This window comes from Struthio camelus, chromosome 13, assembly GCF_040807025.1.
Source record: "Struthio camelus isolate bStrCam1 chromosome 13, bStrCam1.hap1, whole genome shotgun sequence".
In the NCBI taxonomy this organism is placed as follows: Eukaryota; Metazoa; Chordata; class Aves; order Struthioniformes; family Struthionidae; genus Struthio; species Struthio camelus.
The window spans coordinates 22,389,102-22,401,349 of NC_090954.1; the positions used below are offsets into that span (position 1 = coordinate 22,389,102).

A 12,248-nucleotide genomic window follows, 5' to 3' on the forward strand; every position below is an offset into this window, starting at 1 on the left:
ATTTTCCCAGTGCAAAGCCGACAAAACAGACCGCTCGATTCCTCTCTTCAAAGTTCAGAGCGTACAGATTTAACTGCCTACACACATCTCTTAAAAGTCTGGACACTGACTGATTAATATTATAACTTTTAACTCCAAGAGCATCACTTAGGCTATTCAATGAATTTCATCGGGATGAAATAGATCCCCTCCCCAAATAGCCCCCGACCTTTTCCTCTTCTGTTTTTTCCTTTTTTTACTCACACAATAGCTTTTGCGAATCTAAACTTCTGAGTTTAGAAGCAGATTTCTGCCATCCGCAGTAGTGTCAACAGCCGGAAATATTGCAGATGTCCGTGATCCTTGGATGGTGGAATGGAAACGCTGGCGATATCAGAGGTGATGGAAGGGAAGCGGCTGGGAGGCTGTATCAGACAGGTGCTTTCCTTCCTCTTGAAATCATCAGAGACGAGGGCAGTCACCTGGGTAGCCAGCACTAGATCCTGAGTCGTCCCTGAAGGCCATTTAACTAAAAAACTGTGTATTGTTATAGCTGCCCAGCATCCAAAGAGAGCTGGTCCATGAACCATGGCTACATCGTTCCTGATAGTGATTCTGGGGAGGATTTCTGGCATGGATCGAGACCGTTATGCCGATTTACGACTCCTGAGGCTGGGAGCAGTTGTGAAAGGGGCTTCAGAGCGGCATCTCTTGCATCCTGGGTCTCAGGAGAGAACTCGCCTAGCTCAGACAAAGCCTCTGCTTCCTGCTGTGGCTCCTGAGCACAGCCTTCCCCCAGGGTGTTCTGATTTTCCCTGCATAAAATCCACTCCAAAATGCTCCGTTTTGTTCCTGCAATACTGCTCTTGGGGTATTTCCTCGGCAATGGCTGTGACAGGTGACCTCCGAGGCACTTTAGAGAAGGTCGTTAGAGCTCCTTAACTCCTAGCACAGCTCTTTCCTCCCGTATCTAACAGCCGCGGAGCGCCCTCCTGCTGAGCTGAGAACTAGTCGTTAGATATCACTGCACTAACATCATACTCGTGGACTGGAAGCTTCGCTGCAGTGAACAGCAACAAACACAGACTGACACAGAACACTCACCCGAGGGAGATCCAGCAAGTAGGTTTTATTGTTTTTTCGTCATCAGATATTTGACTCTTAAAAACGTGTGAGCAACAGGAAGTATCACGACTTTATATTTCAGTGCCGAGTAATGAAAGCAAAAGAACACAGAAAGCTTCTGGACTCACTGGATTTTACAGTGCCTTATCTTTATTATAAAAGTTTTAACCTATTTTACTGTAAAACCACTAATACTACTTCTAATTCTCTACCACCTTGCACTCAGCTATCCTGAAATGCTCTATAACTGCTCATTTCTATTTTAAATTATGAAAGAAACATCCACTTTTTACAGTACAGCGAATCTATAAACTCTTGCTCTAATAGGCAAAGTGTGCTAAAGTCAGCCAATTCTAATGTGATCAGCTTCTGCTTGTTATTAAAGAGGTCCCTTGCACACGTAACTTCATGTTGTTTAATAAGTATTTGGCGTGGCATTGAGCAGACTGCAGAAAATTAAGATATTATTACAGAACTCTCTTCATAAGGAAAAAAATACAGAAAAGATGATGAAGGAGAAATTACTCTTGAAGATCTGCTTCTGGTTTTCGTATTTCCCATAATGTTCAGAAACAGTAGCACTCTCACAGTCATGCATCAAGACTCGGTGTAATTAACATGCAACACAGTCCTTCTCCATCCATATTACAGCTGCAAAATACCTATGTGAACAAGGTACTACATAAGAGGAGAGTGTTCTTGCTCTCTCGCAGAGACGACTTGTGCCTTTTTGGCTTTTTTTTTTTTTTTTTTGTGCGTGCATATTTTATCTCTTCGTTTTCATTTCTCCATGAGGCCGTTAAACAATGAGGACAGACATGCTTGTCTTCATCTACTGATGGGTGAGCCAAGGGTTTTGATCAGGAATGTCATTTACTCCTATCACCTTGTTAGCAGCGCAACCTGCTTCCGCAGGCCTACGACCTGTGTCTTCAGAGAACGGAGCTCTGCTCTGCAAAGAACAGAATGGAGGGCTGTCAATTGGAGGCTGAGAGTAAGTAGATGTCAGCGAGAAGTGCCCAGGTTTCTGGACCTGCGTTATATCATTGGTACTCTTCTCTACCCAGAGACAAAGGAGGAGGGGGACAGGGGAGCCTCTTTGACCCAAAGGGGGCAAAGCTAAAGCCTAAAGACATCCTCCTCGTTGTGGATATCCCAAGGGCACCACTGAAAACCATTTATGAGTCTGAAGGGGGGACTATATAATGGGAAGATCCTAAAATAAAATAACTTTCATACAAAAAGAAAATGTGTTTTAATGTTGATATCTCGAGGTGGGTCCTCATTTCCCCCCGAAGTCATTGTGACTACAGTTATGTGAGAACCTGAAGTAATGCAGGTGGAAGATTTCCCTGACTCAATGATAATTAAACAGGGAGATGCTGTGGGGTGACCATGAGAAGGCATATGGAGGGGTCTTCATCATCATAGCTGTTTATTGTGTGGACCCTCATGAAATGCTGAGGTAGCTGGATCCCTGGAAACTCTAAAATCTGAGCTAAAAGGGGACATGGTCTCAATGCTAGAATAAGGAGAGACGGAGAAGTCACAGGAGCTGTTTTAACTACCATCTTTAGTCTGTCTTCCCATGCTCTTCAAACAGCCAAGAGGTTAAAGGGAACCTCAGACATGACCCATTTTAGGCTCCTACTTTACATCGCATCTGGAAGACCTTAACTCCCTTCAGCTGCGTAAATGCCACAAACACTGGGCTATGCAGCCCAGAGGGAGAAGGAGTGTCGCAAGCAAGAGAGATCTCATCTGATGTCCATTAACTTCCTCCGTGCCCTTTCAAAGCCCTTTGCTCCCTTGCAGGAGCTATATCTTAGGCCCACTAACAGCTGTTGGCTGATCAGTATTAGCTATGCAGCAGCCATCCATTGGGTTGGATGTGGGGTACTTCATTGCGGATGATGTGGCTATCCTACCGGTAGGAAACCAAATTGTGATAGATTGGCCCGAGGAAATTAATATCCCGTACCAATACCTTCCTCCTTAGAGCAGAACAAAACTGAAATTCTTTTTTACGTAACACAATGGAATTTAATGACCAATGTTATTTAATTTATTCAGGACTTATGCAACATACAAATACTTGAGGACACTATAAGGTAAATGTTGGCTTAAACTGTTTAAACATACTCCCTAAAGTATAAATCTGCATTTTAGTGAACCGTCAGAAAATCCCACTATGAAATCATTTTCAGTATTTACTAGGAGTAAAACAGGTATTTTTCTTAGAGCCACTGAAATCAGCTGCAGGATCCGACCTTTCCTTTCAGGTGGTGGATATTTTTACAGACTGCTTTCTTGCCCCTGCAAGTAGAAGGATGTTTTGGAGATAAAAGAGTGAAGTGTTCACTGTAAAGGATTCGGGCTCCCTGCAGCGGCACGTTACAACCTCCGTTACTATTTTAGTACTCCTGTACACAACACCAGAATCTCCCTCATCTCAGCCCTTACCTTCACAGCACATGCCAAAGCTGGGCGGGGCTGTGTTACTCCTCAACTTCTCTCAGCATTGCTCCCTTCTCTCCCTGGTTCTTCCTCAGTTTCCTCTTCCTCGGCGGCTTGTGGATGCTTTTGGGCTGCATCTCCCCTGTATCTTGCTTCCTGTCCACTGCTTGCCATCATTTCACTTACCCCAACCTCCACTGGAGCACAGGGAAATCCACGGCATTTGTGGGGAGGATATAAGGGCCAGCAGTGGCGAATGGCAGCCCTTGGACCGAAGAAGAGGATGTGTACGGTTGAATGCATGGAATTGAAAGGCATTCACCTAGTAGATTCAAGCTACAGCTTGTAGGTAGAGGAATCAGATAATCAGATACCTCTTTTTTGCTCTTCTGTCTCTCGGACTTCTTTTAATCCGCAAAGAAGTCTCAAGTATACTAGCTGCAGCTTGTTCAAACTTTCCTCAGGAACACCCATCAGATAAAGCAGAGATAAGCTTAGATACCTGACTATTCTTCAGATTATACCGAGACCACAGAGAAGTCTCTAAATGGCAGATGTGTCCAGCAAATTGCTTGGCAGCTCCAATTTGTTTTTCCTTAACTAGCCATTAACTTTTCTTGCTGGATCTGACAGATCAAAGAGACGAGAATAGCAGTTTGCAGTCTCCTTAAGAGGACAACAGGGAGAGGAGAGAGTACGAGAGTGTACTCACCTGAACCAAATGGAAATGGGAAGGAACAGCAATAACAGAAAACTCATAGAAGTGAACAATCTTTGTCCAATGCAATGGCACTCCCGATAAACGCCACAGAAAGCATGTATTTCCCCTAAGGACTCTCCTTTTTGCACTTCAAGGGTATTGCGATGCTGATGGTAGCTGCCCTGCTACCGTCAGAGAGAAGGAAAGATTGCAGGACCCTAGGCAGTGAAACTGCCCTGTGCCCGATGATGAGGGAACTTCGTAGCAGCACTATGGAGAGGGTTGCTGGTGCTTTTCATGAGCACTCGAGTGAGTCAAGAGGGACAGGAAGGATGCGTTGCAAAGCCCAGATTTCCATATCTGTTTGGCCAATATTGTTAATACAAATGACAAAAATACAAAGGATATTAATGGCAGGAGTCCGCCCCATGGCCTTCAGCAACTTGCAGGACGCCCTAGCTTTTTGCCCCACGTCGCTTCCACCACTAGAAGCCTGGTGACTGGACACTTGCCAGTGCTTAGAACTGCCCCAACTCCTAATAGCTGTTCAGGTGACACTGTCAATGATAAGGCAGCCTGTCGTACCACTGTCCCTGCAGTCCCTCTTGTTTGCTCTGGACAGGGCCACCACCATCCCAGGGAGGCCGTCTCTTTGGGAGCGGTGTCATTCCTGCCCTGCATCACTGCGGGCTCTTTGCAGTGCGTGGACAGATACCCCACCCCCGCTTCGTCCGTTTGTGGCTCATATATCCATCCCGCGGATCCTTGTCTTCTCATGATCCAGCTACCCACCATTCAAGTGACACTAGAGACTATCTAACGTGAATAATCAGAGGATCTTCCGGACACCTGCCCGAAGGAGATCTATAGTTCTGCAATGGCGCCGTAATCCAAGTCACTTGTTTCCACTTTAGTGACAAAGATCCCTGGGAAGCTGTTTTCCATTTACATCCTGCTTTATACTCCGACAGAGTGGAAGCAGAAAACTGCAGTTAGTCAGCACTTGGAGTGCAGCTGGGCTGTGCCGGATCCTCGCGGGAGGCCCCCAACAGCGCCTGCGAGATCATCTCCGCCCTGTCCTCCCTCTCCAGTGGTTCCTGCAGCACCAGCTCCACCAGTTCGCTAATCCCCACTGTCCCGCACCTACACTCAGTGGTGACACCCCCTCCTCCCTTCACGTTGCTCCATCCACCCTCCTCCCTGCCGCCCCGTCCCACGTAGGTCCCTCACCTGTGCAGCCCAGTCGCCTTCTTCCCCGAGGTCGGCCACGACTTGTGAACACACCGAGCTCCGCTGGTCTCCTGGACCGGGGGGCATCCCGGCGGGGAAACAAGGGAAGAGGGGCCTGAGGAACCGGAACTCGCTGTTGACGGTCCCGGCAGTGAGGCAGACGTCGTACACGTAGCTGCGGGGCAGGGAGCCGGAGCTACCTTCCCCGGCAATCTTCGGGAAAACGGGCCCGGTCTCCGCCTTCCTCCCCCTGGCTCGCCGCACCTTCATAACCACGATGGCCGTCACGGTGGCCAGGAACAGTGCCGACACGGAGGCTAAGCAGATGATGAGGTACAGCGTCAGTGGAGCGTCGGCATCAGCGGCGGGCTCCTCCTCGCTGACCCGCAGGAAGGCGTCGGAAAAGCCCTCCAGCAGGGCGAGGCTGAGGGTGACGGTGGAGGAGCGCGGCGGCTGGCCGCTGTCCCTCACGAGCACGACGAGTCTCTGCCTGGCCGCGTCCCGCTCCGCCACGGCCCGCGCCGTGCGCACCTCGCCGCTGTGCAGCCCCACGCGGAAGAGCCCCGGCTCCGTCGCCTTGGCCAGCTCGTACGACAGCCACGCGTTCTGCCCCGAGTCCGCGTCCACCGCCACCACCTTGGCCACCAGGTACCCCGCCCGCGCCCAGCGCGGCACCAGCTCGCCCGCCGCCGCGCTGCTGTTGGGCAGCGGGTGCAGCACGACGGGCGCGTTGTCGTTCTCGTCCCGCACCTCCACGCGCACCACCGCCTCGGCGCTGAGCGGCGGCGAGCCGCCATCGACGGCGCGCACGACCACCTGCAAGGCGCGCACCTCCTCGTAGTCCAGCGGGTGGAGGATATAAAGTTCCCCGTTCTCGGAGTTGACCGACACCTCGGGCTTCTCTTTCCCCTGCTCCCTCACTAGTGCGTAGCTCACGCGGGCGTTTTTCCCAGCGTCGGCGTCCGTCACATTCACGCTGCCGATTCGGAGCATGGGGCTATTGTTCTCCTTCACCGACATTGTGTAAACCGCCTGCGTGAACTCCGGGGGGTTATCGTTCACATCGGATATCTTCACGAGGATACTTTCCTGAGAACTCAGCCGCGGGGTGCCCCAGTCTATGGCTGTGATGGTGATGTTGTATTCAGCCGTCTTCTCCCTATCCAGCGCAGCGTCCGTTCGCAGCTCGTAGTAATTATCGAAAGTGGGTGTGAGACTGAAGGGCAAGTCCCCTTCGATCGCACACTCCGTCCTCCCATTGTCCCCGGAGTCTCGGTCCCGCACTCTGAACAGGGCCACCACGGTCTGCGGCGGGGCGTCCTCGGGAATGGAGGCGGTGAGGGAGGTGAGCGCTATCTCCGGGACGTTGTCGTTCACGTCCAGGACCTCCACGTGCACTTTGCAATGCGCAGACAGCCCCCCACCGTCGGTGCCCCTCACCACCATCTCGTGGCTTTTCGTTTCCTCGAAATCCAGGTTGCCTGATATCCATATCTCGCCGGTGGCGGCGTTCAGCTGGAAGAGCTGACGGGACCGCTCCGACGTCTGGGTGAAGGCATACCGCACTTTGCCGTTGGACCCTTCATCGGGATCCTCGGCCACGACTCTGACCACCAGCTGCTCCGGCGGGCTGTTCTCGGCCAGGCGTACCTCGTAGACCTCCCGACCGAAGACAGGGTTGTTGTCATTGGCATCCAACACCACGATCCGGACCTGAGCCGTGCCTGACCTGGCTGGCGAGCCCCCATCGATGGCGGTAAGGAGCAAATTCACCTCCGTCTCGTCTTCCCGGTCCAGCTGCCGCTGTAGTACAAGCTCTGCGTATTTTCCCCCATCCTTCCCAGTCCCGAGATCCAGAGAGAAATGCGAGTTGGGCCCGAGGCTGTAGTTCTGCAGGCCGTTACTCCCCACATCAGTGTCCCTAGCACTTTCCAAAGGGAAACGTGACCCTGGAGATGCCGTTTCCAGAATCTCTAAAACCACCTCCTTTTCCGGGAACACGGGGGAGTTGTCATTTACGTCCAGAATCTGCACCTCCCCTCGGATCAGTTGCAAAGGATTTTCAAAGAATATCTTAAAGAAGAGTGTGCAGATATCGCTCTGCGGACAGATCTCTTCTCTATCTAGCGTTTCTTTTACTGTCAGGACTCCCGTGTTCTGATTCAGTTGGAAATATTGCTCGTTCCCCTCGGGCACAACGCGGGCCTTGCGAGCAGCGAGCTGGCTAAGAGAAACCCCCAGGTCCTTTGCAACATTGGCAACAAAGGAGTCCCTCTCCATTTCCTCTGCCAGAGTATAGCGGAGAGTTTCAGACCCGGTTTGACACACGCATACACAGAGAATAAGCAAGCTGACTTGCCTTTTGATGCCTCTGCCCGCCATCACTTTACAGGAAAACCATCCTTTCGGGGCATCCTCCGTGGCTCCCGGCATTTTTATACAGCATCCAAGCAGAGCGGTGTTTGCCAGGAATCCTGTGGCGAGATGCTGTCTCTGAACCCCCCTTTCCTTCGCTCTGCGTCCCGCCGTCCTTCACGAGCAGCTCAATCAGCTTTTTGTCTCCCTGTGTTTGCTTGCTGCTGACTGAAAAACTGGTGTGGCCAGAGAAACCTTCCGGTCCGTAGCCAACAGCCCCACCCAGCGTCGCAAGGGGGGATATTTCCTCTGCTGCTATTTTGAGTTTGCTGCTTAAATCTGTACCCTTCGTGCCAAACCGAAGCCTAGAGGTGCAATGTAAATACTCGCCTTGTTTGGAAGCAGAATTACTTCTTGCATACAGCGATTTGCTCTAGGCTTCCTGTCTCATAATCGTGAGCTCTTCATAAATAGCTTTTTTCCCGGCTTTGTGTTGTGTAGGATTTACAAGATCTATCACTTCCACAGCATGTGTTACTGCATTTTCCGTTTCTGCTCCTCTAGTGAACCACCATAGACCAGTTAGCAAGTGGGGCGGGCCAAAGGAGCTCTGCAATTGAATAGAAGAGCTGGTACCAGGGAATTTATAGGGAAAAGTCCTGGAAACAAATGCTTATGACAGGAGCTCCCCATCACACTAGAATCATAATGCTGATCCAAAACACATCATCCTAATTAAGTTTTCCTCATATTGTGTATCACACCTCACTCAAAGGATGGGATGCATGACTCTTACACTTTTCCGTTTAGTGTCTCCCGGGCACTGAGACCTGAAAAGTATCTCTGTGAGCGGACAAAAATACCCTCCTCTGCTGCCTCCTGATCTGTCCGATTCTTCCACCCGTTCTGAGGAGTGTAATTGTACGGCACTGAGCTCGTACGCTCTTGGAAAATGTCTCCATTCCTAGTCAAAAATGGATATGTTGTAACCTGCTTTCATATTTTGAAGAGGTACAGTCCATTTTGCTCTGATATTCACCACGCGGGCTTAGAAATACCTTAAAGGACTCAGAGATCAGACTTGGAATCAGATATCTGTGTAAGGATGCTTAACGACTGTGCAAGGAATAAACGACTGTGACAAGACAATAAACAGGAGAGGCCATAAATTAAACACCCAGATACACAAACCCTAATGAGAAGGAGCTAACGGAGACAATGATAAAGACCAGAGCTCTTAAGATACTGATCGATGGGCCGTTAAAGGAACCACTCAAATGTAACCTCGAAGAGCTTCAACTGGAAACTTTGTTAATGACACGAAGGGAAAACCAAAACCAAAACCAAAAGAAGTGGATTATCAGGACGGGTCTCATAGGAAAGAGCAAACTTATTATGGGATGTTTGAGGGGACTAGGTTAGTCTGAAAAGTTTATTATAGGATTATCAGGGGAAGATCACATTCGGGGAATAGGAGGGGTCAAGGGCTATGGGGGAGGAACAAACGAGAAAATGGGAGGGAGGGGGTAAAAGGATCGCGTCTGAGCAAGTGCTGGATGTGCTTGACTCAAGATCCGGGTCGGAAACTGGATAAAGACCCTAGGGTCTTACTGCCAGTCCTGAGGAGCGGGTTACCTCCCGAGGGCTCCCCTGCATCCAGCACCGAGTTCCGGCTGCCTCCCCCGTGCAAATGCACGCCTAATATACAGGGGATATACACAGCTGCTTCTGAAGTCAGTCTTCCTCTTACAGAATAAAACATATGGAGGAGGAAACAAAATAAGACTAGCACTATATATTTTTGGTTCAGCAATTTTAATACAATTTTTAATAATTATGGAACCACACTATTGTAAATAGAAGAAGTATCCTTCTGTTTTTGACACCTTTCCTTTAATTTTCTAGATATTGTTCTTCTTACAGTTGGCTAAAAAGGCAGACCCTGTCAAACTATATTTACCAGGGGAAGTCTGAGAAACTCAAATTCTCTGATGCCTTTGTAAATTTTTAGAGAAACTTCATGACTGTATCGGTAGGAGAAAGAATAACAGTCAAGGTTGACTTTAGGATTATGCAGAATATTAGATACTAGACAACTTTGCACAATGAGACCTTTTTGTGATTTCTTCCTTATATCCTTTTGACTTCAAAGTGTGATAGGATCTAAAGACTAAATTACAGCAAAGGCCAGGTCAATTCTTCCTCTCTTCTTTTCTTCCTTTCTTCCTGTCTTCCTTTCTTCCTGTCTTCCTTTCCTCCTTTCTTCCATCTCCTTTCTGACTAAAGATATCTAAGTGGGGATGTGTTCAGCTCTCGAGTTTCTTTCATCAAAAGCAACACGACAAAAGTTTGATGTAAAAGCAGTCCGAAGCCCGGTACATCAGTAGCTTCACTGAGAATGCGACTCCTGTCCTCATTCATGCACTACAAAGATAACTGTAGCACCTGGAATCTATTTGCTTTTCACCCTCACCAGTGCTTCTGCTCTGCTTTTGGCGTCTTAGAGAGAGGAAGGTGCCTTTGCTTGACTGTAACCTGATCTCTTGGTATCAATTTGGGGGTGGCTCGCATCTTGCCACTGCAGCCCTGGTAATGTGTCATACGCGGCAGGGAACAGACAGTCTAATAAGAGTCTCTGATTGTAGTAACCAGGTAATGCTCTCCCCTCATTTCGGACGGGAAATGCTGTCCTTCAGCAGACACAGTGTAGAAGGGTGTAATAGGAACAGTGACCCTAACAACGGCGCTCTTGGCAATAACAATAGCTTGGCACGTTAGACAGTGCTGCTCTTAGACTGAAGCTCATTCTTTCCGATTTTAGAGCGAAATGAAGTGAGTCACTTCCTGTGCATCATTGGATAACTAATGCTAATATTTTCCATTGGGTTGCAAAAGTAAAATTGACATGTCCTAGAGGAAAACCAAGAAGTACCTGTACTGATAGGCCAAGGCACATTGTCTTTTAGAATAACCTAGAAACTACAGTCAAAATACGATGTATAATCCATTTTAATGTTTCCAGAGAATTCGCTTATCTCCTTGAGGACCTCCTCGATTTTTTGATTGAGTTGATTTATTTATTCTAAGAAAGAAGTCTTAAATGACTGAAGACCCCTTCTTCTCCTTACTCAGAGATTTACATCTTGACACTAAAAAAGTGCTACAGCAACATATTCTGCTCAGTTTCTGTTATGTCTCCGTAGCTCAGAATATGGTGATACTAAAAAAAAGATTTTGCAGGACTTTCTGCTCCTATTTCTACAGCCTGAGCAATTCCGGTTTCCAAAATCCCCTTCTTGCTCTTTCGGTTAGGAAATCAGACCTACTCAGTGAAATCTCAGCAGCGGCAATCCGAATTCCTTTCACAGACTCCCCCGGAAGGACAAAAGCGCCTTCCAACCCCTGGAGCGATTAGTTCCATTGTTAAAACGCCGCTTTTGATCGTCCTCTTCCGCCACACGCTGCAGATGACTTAGGAGGTGCAATCGCCTTCATAGCTAAAGCACAGGTGCTTTCCCGCGTCATTGTGGATTTCCATGCCCAAGAAGAAAGAGGGAACAACGTTACCGCTCGTTGCTTTCACAATCAGGTCCCGGGACGGGTGTCTTCTCTCGCCTCCAACACTCAGACAGCACTTGAATTCCCAGGACCCCGGCTGAACTGCTGTCTTGAGCGCTTAGCTGGATGCAAACGTGAGGAAAGCTGGCAGAATTGTTCTTCATCTTCTGCGTTTCCATTTTCGCTGTAAATACAGCTGGTACGTGTCCCATTTATGATCCAGTTATGGAGAGACAAGTCAGCCTCCTCCTCCTCTCCCCCCACCCCCACACCCATTCTGTCCAGCTAATCCAGATCACTCTGTCACGTGTAAACGTTTGTTTCTCCCGGTATTAACTCGGTGCTTACCAACCAACGGGCTCTGCCCGAGCCACCCCAGGGATTCGGTGAAATCCTCCCAGATATCCCAGGACCAGAGTGTTGCGTCAGCAGGCTGGGAACAGAACCTGGACGAATTTCTTCCTACTCCACACCCCCGATTGTGCATTGTGGTCTTGCATTTCCAGACAGTTCTCGATGCGGCAATTCTCAGCAAATCCCTTGGAAGGACTTTGAACTAGGGCATGTTCCGGTCCAACCCGGTTATTTCAGCTGGGCTCTCAGCTAATACCAGTCATACAGCATTTGACTGGTTCTCACTGGTCCCTCCCTGCGTGTGAATTCCCTGCCCAGCAGCAGCAGTAAACACACAGCGCTGGCCAACAGCGGCACTGAGCGTCCAGAATAGGAACTACACATGCGCATCTACCCCCCAGATCTTTCAGCTCGGATTTCTTCAGTTATATTTTGGCTATTTCCAGAGCAAATTATGAAATACATTTCCCAGCTGAAGTATTTATACTAT

The 12,248-nt window shown here is 48.9% G+C and overlaps 1 protein-coding gene across 1 annotated transcript; it reads right to left on the reverse strand.

Moving 5' to 3' along the window:
- Positions 1-1,083: 1,083 nt before the first annotated feature.
- Positions 1,084-8,076, reverse strand: LOC104150486 (protocadherin beta-15-like). Its single transcript, XM_009684763.2, has 2 exons — positions 5,492-8,076; positions 1,084-2,056 (listed from the first exon to the last, which is right to left on the reverse strand). The coding sequence occupies exons 1-2, from the start codon at positions 7,922-7,924 to the stop codon at positions 1,937-1,939; spliced, it is 2,553 nt and encodes an 850-aa protein (XP_009683058.2). The 5' UTR covers positions 7,925-8,076; the 3' UTR covers positions 1,084-1,936.
- Between the last annotated feature and the right edge of the window lie 4,172 nt (positions 8,077-12,248).

Excerpts from the sequence above, each read along its gene's own strand:
- LOC104150486 (XM_009684763.2), bottom strand. The coding sequence starts at position 7,924 with ATGCCGGGAGCCACGGAGGATGCCCCGAAAGGATGGTTTTCCTGTAAA. Across the intron at positions 2,057-5,491 it reads AAGGCGACTGGGCTGCACAG|AGCAGAGCTCCGTTCTCTGA; the intron begins GTGAGGGACCTA and ends TGTTCTTTGCAG.